This window comes from Erpetoichthys calabaricus, chromosome 10 (assembly GCF_900747795.2).
Source record: "Erpetoichthys calabaricus chromosome 10, fErpCal1.3, whole genome shotgun sequence".
NCBI lineage: Eukaryota > Metazoa > Chordata > Cladistia > Polypteriformes > Polypteridae > Erpetoichthys > Erpetoichthys calabaricus.
In genome coordinates this window covers 165512076-165526767 of record NC_041403.2, presented here as the reverse complement: position 1 = coordinate 165526767, position 14692 = coordinate 165512076, and the positions used below count along the sequence as shown (strand labels likewise).

At 40.2% G+C, this 14692-nt stretch overlaps 1 protein-coding gene across 1 annotated transcript in view; it reads right to left on the bottom strand.

Annotated features, from left to right (window-relative positions):
- Nucleotides 1-14692, bottom strand: part of ctnnbl1 (catenin, beta like 1) — a 113824-nt gene that overhangs the window by 32708 nt on the left and 66424 nt on the right. The window contains exons 10-11 of the mRNA XM_028812399.2: nt 14479-14627; nt 1361-1542 (exon numbers count right to left, since the gene is read on the bottom strand). Of these exons, the coding sequence (XP_028668232.1) occupies nt 1361-1542; nt 14479-14627 (331 nt within the window). The remainder of the gene's footprint in view (nt 1-1360; nt 1543-14478; nt 14628-14692) is intronic.

The following is a 14692-nucleotide window of genomic DNA, read 5'->3' as shown; positions in this document are numbered from 1 at the left end:
AGAAGAAGAAGAAGAAGAAGGTGCAGTGAGAGTAACAATGCTAAAGCAGTTATGGTATTTAGAATAGTTTGACCATTCTGTGGACCATTATATTGTTACAGGTTAATTATAATCAGATGAATTAAATTTATGAACGATATGCGGTTAATTTCAGTGTATTTGATAAAGCCCCCGTTGTGGATATGGATCTAAGAAAGGGTAACCACACAGTAACAGTAGCACTGCTTTGACGCTGGGTGCCGCCAGTCTGCAAAACCGAGTGGAGAACTTGCGTACGACAGGGTATGAGGTACCGTGGAAAAGTGCGTGGCTTTACGCCAAGTGTAGGTTTTATACATCGCGATTTAAACGTGGAAACGTTCTTACGCAACATTTCTGTGCGTACGCACGGTTTACACCTGAGGCCCCAGGTGTGTATCTGACAGAGTGGGTGATTTTTGACTAAATATTTATTTATTGAGTTTCTATAAAAAAACAAACTTTCCCCCTGGGAACAAATAAAGTACTGTATGTCTATCTATCTCACATCCTACCTAAGGAGCCATTCTGTGTTAGTAGCTGAATTGTCCCATGGAAGAGAAGAGTGAAATTCTTAGTTGCATGTTCAACCAACATGGAATGTGTGACTACTCTGCTTGGTTAATCTCACTCTGTTTTGTGAACACCTACTTTATCCGGTGCACAGACACGTCACTGCCCATCTAGCTCCACGTAGAAGATCCTTGTATTCTGTTTGGTGTGTTGTATTTATGTTATTTTTTGACAGCCATTGTTTGGCAAACCTGCCTGGAAGGGGGTCTCTCTGAATTGCTTTTCCCAAGATTTCTTCCACTTTATTTCCCCTATAAAGTGTTTTTTTTTTGGTCTTCTTAGTTAATTAAGGCTGAAGGGCTGTCAAAAAATCAGGACCTGTTAAAGCCCACTGCTGCACGCCTTGTGTGACTTTGTGTGACTTTGAGCTACACCAGACAGCTATACACTGCACCGGCCAGAGAAGAACAATGAGAAACACCCCAAACGCTCAGTTTCTAAAGTAGTCGCCAAAAAGGTGCATAACTGAGCCTGGCTTTTGTTGACAAATGAAAAAAGGCCCTACAAAAAGATTCTACAGGTTGGTATTCTAAAAAGAAATCAAAGCGACTTCTGTCTACTTTCTGTAGAAATGTTCTTCATCCATCGATTTTCTATCACATTTACATAGTTCATGGTTGTGACAAAAAAAGTTCACAAACATATGTGCAGCAACTAATTTCAGTTAATTTAAAAATCACATTAGTCTCCGATGCTTAAAAACCTTAAAAAGAAAACAAAAAAGTGCTAGCATCCTCACTGATACCAACATCATCAATCTGCCCATTACCCTCATGTTCTTTGTCAGAAATGCCGGCTTTCTTCATTTTCTTGGGTGTTTTCATGAAGAGTGGAAAGATGGTGCGGAGGCCCAGAATGTCTACGAATTTGTGACAGTTGTCTGTGCCTTCTGGGCCGATCATGGCATGGTCCAGCACCTTTAGCGCACTTGTTCGTGACATTTTCTTCTCCCTGCAAAGGAACACAGTAAGAAGTAATTCAATGAAAAAGTTCAGAGATGAAGCCCGGCACCACCAACACAAACAAAAAGCTTTCAAACTGTATGACCTCTGGCTTTAGAATGCAAGTGTGACTGATTGCTCCATCATAATATTGGCACCTGATAATTGCACGCTGGGATTTGCTAAATCCTAAAGATGCCTTACCCAGTCAAAGAAAAAAAAAAAAAAAAAACTGTCAAGTGCTGCATTATTCTCTTTCATGTGCGTTTTTATTACATCTATTTTTAATGGCTGTGCGCCTACTGCTTTGGCAGGCATGTGAGCTCCAAGCTAATGCATTGGGTTACCGCTTTAATCCCCACTTCTGACATCCTGTGTAACCAGGGGCAGGTCAATTAACCTGCCTACACTCGGATTTGAAGCAAACACACAAACAAAAACAAATGCATACCATAGAACAGCTTGGAAAGATCTTAACAAGGAACACAAGATGAAACCATTCTGTCCATCAGATTCGTTTGATCATCGAATTGTCAAGATGTATACTATAGCACCAATGGGTAGGGTAATACAATTATAAGTGTTTGGCAAGTTCTCTCATGATAATTTGTCAGCAAATCTCTTGCAGTAGGTTAAAAGAAAGGTATATATGAAGTAAATTTTCATTTTTTTTTTAAATAACTGTGGTATATATTGATTACCCCCAAAAAGATTGAATTGTTACACCCCCCTCACACTATAGAATTTTTCCAGCAGTTTCAATTGTATCTTGGCAATTCAGAAGAGTTGTACCATGCATCCTCAGCTGCGAGTCGTGTAGTGCAGGGGTCCTCAACTCCGGCCCTGGAGGACCACAATGGCTGCAGGTTTTCATTCTAACCCTTTTCTTAATTAGTGACCTGTTTTTGCTTCTTTTTAATTAATTTTAATTTTTTTTTTTTTTTTTTTATGATTTGTTCCTCTGAATTGCTTCATATCTTTCCTTAAATGGCACCCAAACAGAAATGAAATGTGAAGTGAGTGAGCCAAGATAAGACCAACTAAGTCAGGGCCTCAGACTCCAAACAATCGCTTCATTAGGTGCAGAGAGTCTTGTTGTTCTTTAACACTGTTCTTTAATTCCACGACTACTTGCTGCTCTTGCTGTGCAACAGCAGACATTTCTGAAATTTTTGATTTTCTTGTTTCTAAGAGCACTGGGGACCTGAGCAGATCAGCATTCCTGAGACCTTCATCTTTCTTTATTTTCAGATATTGTATGATGGGTCACAGTCTGCTGGTCATGTTTTGGCTCATTTTGTATCTCATTGTTTGGTAACTAATTAAGGAAAAAAGGAACAACTAAGGGGTTGATTAAAATGAAATCAAAAAAAGTTAAATAGCAGCGAAAAAACGGGTCACTAATTAAGAAAAGAGTTAGAATGAAAACCTGCAGCCACTGTGGTCCTCCGAAACACCCACGTTCCTTATTCTTCATGGCTGCATCATATTAACTGTACTTGCAGGCGAGACCAGAGGGCATGGGAGCATGCCACGACTACCTCGGAGCTCACTAAGATTACGTAAATGAAGTCTACAACTGAAAATGTTGTGTAATGCGACAAGGCCTACCGACATCCTCAGACAACAAAATCGAGCCATTGCAGTTAAGTGTGGCAAGCTCTCCGACCTAAACTCGTTCAGAAGCCAGCCTTAAGTGAAGCTGAATTTAAAAACTGAAAAGAAATTGTGGCTTCAGCAGAAAACTATAACCAATTGGGCACCAGGAGAAATATGAAACCAAAAGTCTTAAAATTTACTGAATAAATCCAATTTGAAAAGGCAGACCTTTCCATTTTCTGAAAACATGCCTTGCACATTTCAGAGATATATTGGGAGGACACCACAAAAATGAATTACTTCCAATTTCATTATACCATACCGGCTGAGTCTTTCCTGAAGCAATCTTATGTGTTTACAGTGACTGGTATGAGAGGAGAATTCAGGTAAACAGCACATCTGAGGAAGGCTGCTGAGGGGTACGGCTAGCAGGAGCAATCCAAAAGTAAAATTGTGTGTCTGTAGCCGTTAAGCACAATGTTGCCTTTCAGATATCTGAGACACGTTAATAAAAAGAAAAAAAAAAAGTGTATATACAGTATCTCACAAAAGTGAGTATACCCCTCACATTTTTGTAAATATTTTATCTTTTCATGGGACAACACTGAAGATATGACACTTTGATACAATGTGAAGTAGTCCGTGAACAGCTTGTATAACAGTGTAAATTTGCTGTCCCCTCAAAATAACTTGACACACAGCCACTGATGTCTAAACCACTGGCAACAAAAGTGAGTACTTAACATACTCAAAAATGTGACTCAACATACAGGAACATTCTCAGCTTCAAGGTGGATGTTGTCAGCAAGTTTTAAGGGGCTTGTTTCCACTTTACAGTCAGTTACATTTGAGGGAAGAACCTAAGGTGCTCAACAAATGACTGGAGATGCATTATATATACATATGTATATACCTATGGACGTGACTGTGTATGCATAATAATAATAATAATAATAATTCATTACATTTATATAGCGCTTTTCTCAGTACTCAAAGCGCTATCCACACAGGGAGGAACCGGGAAGTGAACCCACAATCTTCCAGTGTCTCCTTACTGCAAAGCAGCAGCACTACCACTGCGCCACCTGTGAGGACGGACATACACACACACACACACACACACACACACACACACACACACACACACACACGAGAGTCAGGTCCATAAGTATTTGGACAGTGACAATTTTCATAATTTAGGCCCTGTACACCACCATAACTGATTTGAAACAAAGCAATTACTATGTGATTGCAGTGTACACTTTCAGCTTTAATTTAAGTGGGGGCTTTAACAAAAATGTCACATGAGCCATTTAGAAAAGGCAGACATTTTTATACATGGTCCCCCTATTTTCAAGATTATTTGGACAACTGACTGAGAAGCTACTCCATAGCCAGGTGGTAGCAGTTCCCTCGTTATTTCATTAACTACTGGGCAAGTGTGGAATTTGCATTTGGAAGCTGTCACTGTGAACTCTCAATACAAGGTTTAAAGAGCTGACCATGCAAGTTAAAACAGTCCATCATTAGGCTGAGAAAACACACCACACCCTTAAGAGAGATAACAGAAAACACAAGGAGTGATCAAATCAATCATCTGGTACATTCTTAAAAAGAAGGAATGGACTGGCGAGCTCAGCAACTCCAAAAGGTCTGGACAATCATGGATGATAACTGCACTGGGTGATTGCAGAATTTTGTCATTGGTGAAGAAGAACCCCTTCACAACATTCATCCAAAACAAGAACACTTTCCGGGAGGTCGACCTATCTTTGCCAAAGTGTACAAATCAAGAGAACTTCATGAGAGTACTTATACTATTGCTAGTGGGGTGTGTGTATTATAGGGGAAAACTAAATGAAAATCATATACAGTAAAACAAATTCACATGAACACATTTTTATTAAAATCAAAATAAAGGTTCTAGTGTTTCAGGATTTCAATAAGACGGCTAAATGCAACTGCTGTTGGCTTATCCTCACAGGTACAGTATAGTAACCATCCCAAAAATATTCAAACTGTGCACTGCCAATGCCCAAAAATACGTAAATCAACTGAAAACTCAAGTCAAAATCTCAACACCATTATAATACTTTCTTCTATCCATTCTCAGAAAGTTAAAAGAAAATCTCCAAATGTTATAAGACAAGGCAGCCATGGAGAATGCTTCAGAAAAACTTGTTTCATGCTGACTGGCAAATAGTGTGAAACTACGAGTCTCAGGCACTTGCTGATTCTGTGCAGCTAACACATCACTAATGATGTACAATGCTGATCACTGCCATATCGGTATTAGACGGAGAAACATTCGAGGCGAAACAGATTCAGAGATAATGTCTTTGTGATGGGGATTGTTATATATTTTTTGACAACTTCAGAATCGTCTGGTTATAATCTTGGGCAGGCATAAATGTCTACATTCAGCTCTAATTAATTGAGCCAGTCTGTGTGCAAACTGTACAGTCCCCTGCTTTAATAACATGACTCCTTAGCCTGTTACCATATAAACAAGATCAGAGGACAAGGACTATTTTTTTTATTTCGTCAAACATGCTAAATATGCATTTGTAACACAAAAATTGTGTTCTAAAGATCTATAAATTAAAAACAAAAATTGCTTGCCTGCATTGGTGATTTACATTGTAGTCTATGGGGCACGAAGGAAGACCTTAAATTCTTACCGAACACGTCTATTTCTCAAGCCAAGACAGCTGTTGAACATTATTGACCTGTGTCTCGTGATTACACACATCTTGTAAAATACATCATACATGTCATTTCTGAACCAAATAGAAGACCACTATTATGAGATTCCGCCATTTTAAAAGATGACCAGCTGTGATTGATAGGTCAGAACTTAATCTTAAAATTATCCCCCACCACCCCTCCAGAGAGACCAAAGGGCAGTAAACTGTTCATGCAATGCAGTTGGTTTTGTTTTGATTTACTTCCATATTTACATGAGAATTCACACGAGCAAATGAAAAACTTGTCCTTACCATGAAAAAAATAAACACTTTGTCAGCTGTGCGTCTTTCCTGTCATGTCAAGTCAACTGAAACGACCACAGGTGGACTCCAAACAAGGTGGCGAAATATCTCAATATTGATCAACAGAACAGGAGTCAAATTTCAAGTATTACAGCAAAAGGGTCTAAATACTTGTGTCAATGTGATTTTTCAGTTTAATATACAGTGCATCCGGAAAATATTCACAGCGCAAGTATCTAGATATTGTTTGGCTTTAAACTTTAAGTCAGAGATTTACAGATCGTTTTATTCGTGTTGCCATCAGGGAAAAGTAGCATTTCTTCCCAGTGAAGAGGTGTATCTGCGAGAAATAAAAGATTTGTTGTTTGGTGAAAGTGAAATCCACATACGTGAGTGGCAGAGACGCAAAGTGGCTGGTGCGTAGCGCAGGCCAGGGGGTTGGCGAGCGAAGTGAGCAGGGGGTGAAACCCCCTAGTTTAGAAAGTTATCCAAACCCTCACTTTTATCACATTTTCTTATTTTACAGCCTAATGCTAAAATCGTGTAAATTTATTTTTTTCCCTCCTCAAGAAACACTTCTTGCCCCAGAAAGACCAAGTGAAAAATGGAATATTTCAAATATCTGCAAATACAGTGCATCTGGAAAGTATTCACAGCGCATCACTTTTTCCACATTTTGTTATGTTGCGGCCTTATTCCAAAATGGATTAAAAACTCATTTTTTTCCTTAGAATTCTACACACAACACCCCATAATGACAACATGAAAAAAGTTTACTTGAGGTTTTTGCAAATTTATTAAAAATAAAAAAATTGAGAAAGCACATGTACATAAGTATTCACAGCCTTTGCCATGAAGCTCAAAATTGAGCTCAGGTGCATCCTGTTTCCCCTGATCATCCTTGAGATGTTTCTGCAGCTTCATTGGAGTCCACTGGTGGTAAATTCAGTTGATTGGACATGATTTGGAAAGGCACACACCTGTCTATAGAAGGTCCCACAGTTGACAGTTCATGTCAGAGCACAAACCAAGCATGAAGTCAAAGGAATGGTCTGTAGACCTCTGACAGGATTGTCTCCAGGCACAAATCTGGGGAAGGTTACAGAAAAATTTCTGCTGCTTTGAAGGTCCCAATAAGCACAGTGGCCTCCATCATCCGTAAGTGGAAGAAGTTCGAAACCACCAGGACTCTTTCTAGAGCTGGCCGGCCATCTAAACTGAGCGATCGGGGGAGAAGGGCCTTAGTCAGGGAGGTGACCAAGAACCCGATGGTCACTCTGTCAGAGCTCCTCTGAGGAGAGGGGAGAACCTTCCAGAAGGACAACCATCTCTGCAGCAATCCACCAATCAGGCCTGTATGGTAGAGTGGCCAGAGGGAAGCCACTCCTTAGTAAAAGGCACATGGCAGCCCGCCTGGAGTTTGCCAAAAGGCACCTGAAGGACTCTCAGACCATGAGAAAGAAAATTCTCTGGTCTGATGAGACAAAGATTGAACTCTTTGGTGTGAATGCCAGGCGTCACGTTTGGAGGAAACCGCTCATCACCAGGCCAATACCTACAGTGAAGCATGGTGATGGCAGCATCATGCTGTGGGGATGTTTTCAGCGGCAGGAACTGGGAGACTAGTCAGGATAAAGGGAAAGATGACTGCAGCAATGTACAGAGACATCCTGGATGAAAACCTGCTCCAGAGCACTCTTGACCTCAGACTGGGGCGACGGTTCATCTTTCAGCAGGACAACGACCCTAAGCACACAGCCAAGATATCAAAGGAGTGGCTTCAGGACAACTCTGTGAATGTCCTTGAGTGGCCCAGCCAGAGCCCAGACTTGAATCTGATTGAACATCTCTGGAGAGATCTTAAAATGGCTGTGCACCGACGCATCCCATCCAACCTGATGGAGCTTGAGAGGTGCTGCAAAGAGGAATGGGCGAAACTGGCCAAGGACAGGTCTGCCAAGCTTGTGGCATCATATTCAAAAAGACTTGAGGCTGGAATTGCTTTCAAATGTGCATCAACAAAGTATTGAGCAAAGGCTGTGAATACTTATGGACATGGGATTTCTCAGTTTTTTTTATTTTTAATAAATTTGCAAAAACCTCAAGTAAACTTTTTTCACATTGTCATTATGGGGTGTTGTGTGTAGAATTCTGAGGAAAAAAAAATGAATTTAATCCATTTTGGAATAAGGCTGTAACATAAAATGTGGAAAAAGTGATGTGCTGTGAATACTTTCCAGATGCACTGTATTTGCAGATATTTGTAATATTCCATTTTTCACTTGGTCTTTCTGGGGCAAAAAGTGTTTTTTGAGGAGGGGAAAAAAATAAATTTACACGATTTTAGCATTAGGCTGTAAAATAAGAAAATGTGATAAAAGTGAAAGGGTTTGGATAACTTTCTAAACTAGGGGGTTAAACCCCCTGCTCGCTTCGCTCACTAACCCCCTGGCCTGCGCTACAAGCCAGCCACTTTGCGTTTCTGCCACTCGCGTATGTGGATTTCACTTTCACCAAACAACAAATCTTATTTCTCGCAGATACACCTCTTCATTGGGAAGAAACACTACTTTTCCCTGATGGCAACACGAATAAAACGATCTATAAATCTCTGACTTAAAGTTTAAAGCCAAACAATATCTACATACTTCTCTCATATCACCTCCATCCATATATGATCTCTTTTCGCTGTTCCATTATTTCTCCGAGTAATAATTTCCCTTTGTTAGCGCTAATGCGATCTTTATCAGTTTTTTGAGACTTTCGAATTTTAGTACTTTCATAATCAAACCTGCTCTGCATGTGTATCGTGGCAACATTTTTGAACCTCTTTACGACGTTCTACTTTGGTCTTCTACTGTCTTTTATTTCCGACACCGCTTGGAGCGGAGAGTGCAGGAACTGTGTCTGACAATGGCATTCACAAGAATGAGAAGTGATTGGACCATGGGCGTGGTTGTAAATGCTTGAGTGGAGCGCGGGACTTGTCAAAATCTCTTGGCTAAAAGCCTTGTCTCGTGAGACCTAAAATGATCTCGTGGGAGTTGAAATTATCTCAGAGAAAGTCTTGTCCCAGGATTTCCTTTTATAATAGAGTGAATTTTTAAATACATTTTCTAGTGTAACCTCCCCCATCTGTGATCCTATGTAAAATGTATTCAAGTGTGGGAATCAGACATTTTTATATATCAACACATCCGGTTATTTTTTCCTATTTTACTTAGTAGTCAGTTATCAACTAGCACACTCACCGAGACAGGGCTAGATAAACAACTTGGAAGGTTTAGGCTGCAGTACACACACACAAAAAATGAATAAATTGCAAACTAAAGCTGTCACTCCTTGTAGAGATACATTAAAATGGCTGCGGATTTTCTTTCCTTGACTTGGCTGTTAAGATGCTGGCAGGCTTTGAATGAATTTGAAGTCATACCTCCAGACACAGTGAAAAGATTAAGCCTGGCATAGAGCAAAGACACGCTGGGTGATTAGCAGAAGAAGCGTGCTGCGACACAGTCGTGTTAAAGGCATGCATATGCCATAAAGATGCACGCGAACTTTGAGATACGAATCTCATTCTTTGTCAATAAAATGCTATTTGACGTCAGGTTTTCCAGACTCGGCCATTACCCGATTCAAGTGTCAGTTAACATTAACGATTCACACTTTCCACCCCTTAAGGTCAAGTGGTTGATTTCTGTTCAGCTACAGCTGATTAAACTGTCAACTCTCTAATCCCTGCATGAAAAAAGGGCTCAGCTCCATGAATATTCAACAAAACACCACAAAGAAAATATGTTTCTTTGAAGGAACACAGTGCTGTCTGCTCCAAAGCTGTCTTTCATTCTTGACTCACACTTTTGGCTGCATTAAAAGACCTGGAAAACAAGGAAGCAGAGCAGATCAGTTGCCATGTAATTCAATAGATGAGACGAACGAGGTGGGCCAGTTTCAACATGGACAAGCCTGGAGGAAACGGCAATATTTTATTCATACAATAAATTCATAAAAAGAGACCACAGATATGCAAATGAGGGACATGGATTCTTCCACCCATCTATTTTTGAAACCTGCATAACTCAAGTTTAGAGAGCTAGGAAACGTTCCACACGTGAACACACTCATATCACACCTACACTCACTCGCTCGATTAAAGGAGTTGAACCTTTTCAGTTTAAGCAAACTGAGATTAGTAGGTGACAATATCAAAGGGTTTTAAGAATAGGAAAGAAATTAGTACAGTTGATCCCAGACTGTCTCTTTACAATTTATTTTTATATAGCGCTCTTTACAGAGTTTGACAGATTCTCAGGTAAAATAGTATGGAATATACTACAAGGAGATTCACTTGAAAGAGGCCCCGAATATTCTGTTGCATTAGGATGAAGCAATCCAAACCAAAAAAATACGCTATGCACCTTGACATGTTTGTAATTGAATGCATTACATGCGATGCTGGAAGTGGTTTCCATTTTCTGCCAGACACATTGACACAGCGCTCCATTTTCCTCAAAGTATCGGCAAGCGTCTCGAGGGGGAATAGCAGCAAATTTCACGTTGGATGTTTTCCTTCAAATCTTCCACAGTGCGAGACTTGTTCCAATAGACCTTTCCTTTGTGCAGACCCCAAAGGAATAAGTCTGGTGGTGTCAGATCTGGCGACCGTGGTGGACAAAGCCCCTTTGAAATTGCCCTGGTGCCAAAGTAGGACACCACTTCTGCCATTCTCCTTGCCGATGTGTGACACGTTGCTCCATCTAGCTGGAAGTAACCTTCCATTAACTCACAATCACCCAGTTGATTCTGACATCGCTTAAACGAATTGGTGACCCAATAGGTTTGCATTATGAAGACGTGCTGCTCAATACTGTACATCAGTATCTATCTATCTATCTATCTATCACCTTCCTGATGAGAAGTCAAGTGACTGAGTGAAGGGGTACTGGCGGTAGACACCCAGAAGTTGCAAATGGAGGTTAAACGTCACAATGGCTCACTGGCACCTACCTCACTGCTCCGACGCAGGGGTATCCTGGCTTGTTCGAACCTCCATATACCGAGGAGCACATTGCACACTGTTTCATTCAGATTGCTTTGTCCTAGCGAGAGTTATTACAGAATATTCGGGGCCTCTTGAGTGAATCTCACTGTAAATTACTAAATACAGAATACATACATCAAAATACAAATTTGCAAAAACTCTCCCAACAATATCTGTCTATTAATTGTTGAACTTTAAAATTACCTCAGGCGTGAACACAGATGGAAACTCATTTTAAGGTAGATTTTGCACAAACATCACAAAGTTTTTCTTTATACACAGAACCATAAACATATGAAATAAATTACCAAGAGGTGTAGTTAGGTAGACAGTAAGACTTGAGGGAGTATCAACACTCAACTTGATACTATTTTGGAGAAATTCGGTGGACAGGACTGGCGAGCCTAGGTGAGCTGAACAGACTGCTTGTGTCAATATTTTTCTAATATTATACTGAATGAATCTCGAATATCCAATCATTTTAACACACAAGTCCTTAGCGTGAAAGCATAAGAACATCCATGCAGGCACATTTAGATGATACTAACTATACTCTGACAGTAAGCAGGCCTGAAGCCAAGCCCGGTCTCCTGGAGCTGTGAGGCAGCAATACTAACCCTGGCAGACTCATAGTAGAGGAAGGTCAAATAAACTCGTATGGCTCACTGCTACAATATCACTTGCAGCCAATCCAACACCAACAGCAGGAGAAAAGCACTGCACAAAAGGTTTTGGTTTCACCGTCCTGATGTTAAAGAAGTCTGAACAATGTTAAACTTTCCTAACTACCATCCTTCCCTCTTTTACTAACAACTAGTGAAGTGTGCAAGTTCACAGTGTCCGTGGCAGAAAACAATGCAATACATAAATCAATCAAGCAATGGGAGGCTGGTGTCTGCTCTGCCTCGGCAAGCATGAGATCTTTACCATACTCTCTGACACTGTTCCTTTCAAATTACTGTGATACGGCTCTAAAAGTTAATTAAACAGACAGCCTTGTTGCTGCCTACTATCCAGGAAAATCTACTGATTAAGAACTGCCTAAACTGAAACACTTCAAGGTTAGAATCGCTTTAAGGTGAAAATGGACATGACATTCATTTTCCACTGCTTATTCCAAACTGGGTCATGGAGGCAACAGTCTTAGTAGTGAGGCCAATAAGTCCCTTTCCCCAGTCACACTTGCCAACTCGTACTGTTGGACCACACTTTATTGTTTAGAGTCTTACTTTCAATTTAAGAGGTCCTCAAATGTAAGACACAATTCCCTTTAAAAAGTAGATTTTGAGGAAACAAAAAACCATCACCGGTACTTACAAGAATTACAAGTACAGTTAATATAGTGTTATGTCAACAGTCCTGACCTAATAGGGAGACTTTGATCAGCTTTCTATGGACTATCATGAAAGAGCAGAACTATATGGAGAAGCTGGCCATAAAAGAAACCCATGCAGATCTCGAAGCACAGGGGAGTGGATGCGGCACTTTCTTCAGGCGTTTTGTCAGTGCTTTATTGATGCTAAAATCCTTTGGCCTTTGTTAGTGCCCACTAGCAACGATCAGAAAGGATCCTGGCTTGGATCAGGTCAGGAAGTGGTGGATAGTGTGTCATATTTTGATCACTTTGGCCCCAAGTAATACACTAGGTGTGAGATGGAGCCAGCAGTATGAATGTATAGGCATGGGACTGGAGAAGACCGGTTTCATGCGCAGGTATAAAAAATGTTATTGCATTAAAAATAAATTATACCAGTAACTAAAAGTAAATAATATATATTAAACCAGAGCACACATTCTGTACAGCTTTCTTTGTTTATCCAAAAGCTCTTCACTTTCTTTTCGCATCCCTGTGCAAGCTTTCTTGTTGTATTTGCTTAGTTGCAGAAGGTCAAATTCAGAGCATTTCCAGCATCTCATATTGTTGGCGTTTGGATTTAGTTCTAAATCCCAAAAAGCATCATTTTCAAGACTTTTCATTGTCACACCTCAAATCTCTCTCATTAAAGATGTACCACAATTTTAAACTTGGAAACAAGTGGGAAAAAAAGCATCTTACATTACAATCAATACAGCATTCTTATTCCTGCATGGATATATAATCTGTCGTGTATTGCAAACTCAGACATGGCAAAAAGGGGCGCGAGGTCTCCAAAAAGTAGGCCCAGACCTCCACTGACCTGCCCAGAAAGGTTTTTACCCAGGGTGCCAGTATCCCCAAATACTGCCTGGAGGCTTCAGCCAGTTCAATTCCAAAACAGGAAGTCCAAAAAGTACTTGAAAGATCAGAAAAATACAGAAATGCCTTGCAAGAGAAAGGGTAACCGTATAAGTCTCTGGCTTGTTGAGATGTCATAAAACGAAGTATCTTTAAATGCTAAGAATTTATAGAATAAATAAAAAAAAGGAACAAAAAATGACAGGATTTCGCTAAAAGGCAATCCTAAGTGGTCAAGTCCCAAATATGCAATGCAAATGGCATAATTAACAAACAATCAAGAAAACCAAAAATATATATAAAAAAAATAGTCATAGTAATCTCCAAACAACTATCAATGATCCACTGCTGGACTCATCCCCACCCAAAAGAGAGGCAGAGGTATAACCCAGCAGCAGTGACGTCTGGTTGGCCCTGTGAGTGCAGTCTAACGGGGCTCCACTCACAAAAACAAAGAATTGTGCAACATTTAAAGACAAAGTAAACCAATACTTAGCAATAAACACACCTAACAAGAATTACACAGTAACATGAAGAATAATAACTCAAAAACAACAAAAAAACAGAAAATATACCCAAGCCAGAGAATAACCCCTGGCTGAAACAAAGTTCTGCAGCGTTCAATAGAGATACTAAGTGCTTAAAAGAAGTATCACCATGTATGAAACATTCCTGTTTTAGATGTTTAGGTACCAATGAATATTGTTCCCACGGATTAATAATTAGAAAGAGTGGCAGTTTGGATAGTCGAGATTAAATAATCGACCAATGGCTGGTAACAATTACAAAAAAGTGAATTACTTCTATGAGAATTAGGCAAAGAATTAAAGTTCGTCTACAAACATTTTGTGAATTTCTTGGTGAAGAATTCTCAATAATTCCATAAAAGTGCAAGGATAGACTGTGTGAATGATGACTGAAAATGAGTGGCCATAAATAGCAAGACACAGTGTGTAATGACTGAGCAGACTAATGCATCTGAAATTGATGGGTGTGCTGCGTGGCTGCCCCCCCCCCCCAGCAGGTTCCCTCCCAAGACAAGCTCTTACACTCCATCAGTGCACAAACACTCAGTGCCTGAAAGCTGTGAAGTAGGATTACCTAAGCATGAGGTTCATGAGCTGAAGCCCTTCTCCCTTCAGAAAGCGATCCCTGTTGGCAGCATGCATCAGGCAGGAACAGAGAGAGTCAAAAAGGTTTTCCATCATCTCCTGCTCATCAGGTGTGCTGGGATTGTGCCGCTTAAAAACCTACAAGAAGAGTAGATGCAAGTGATTCTTTTGTGTCTTGTAATTCCAGAGCTGAATATCAACTA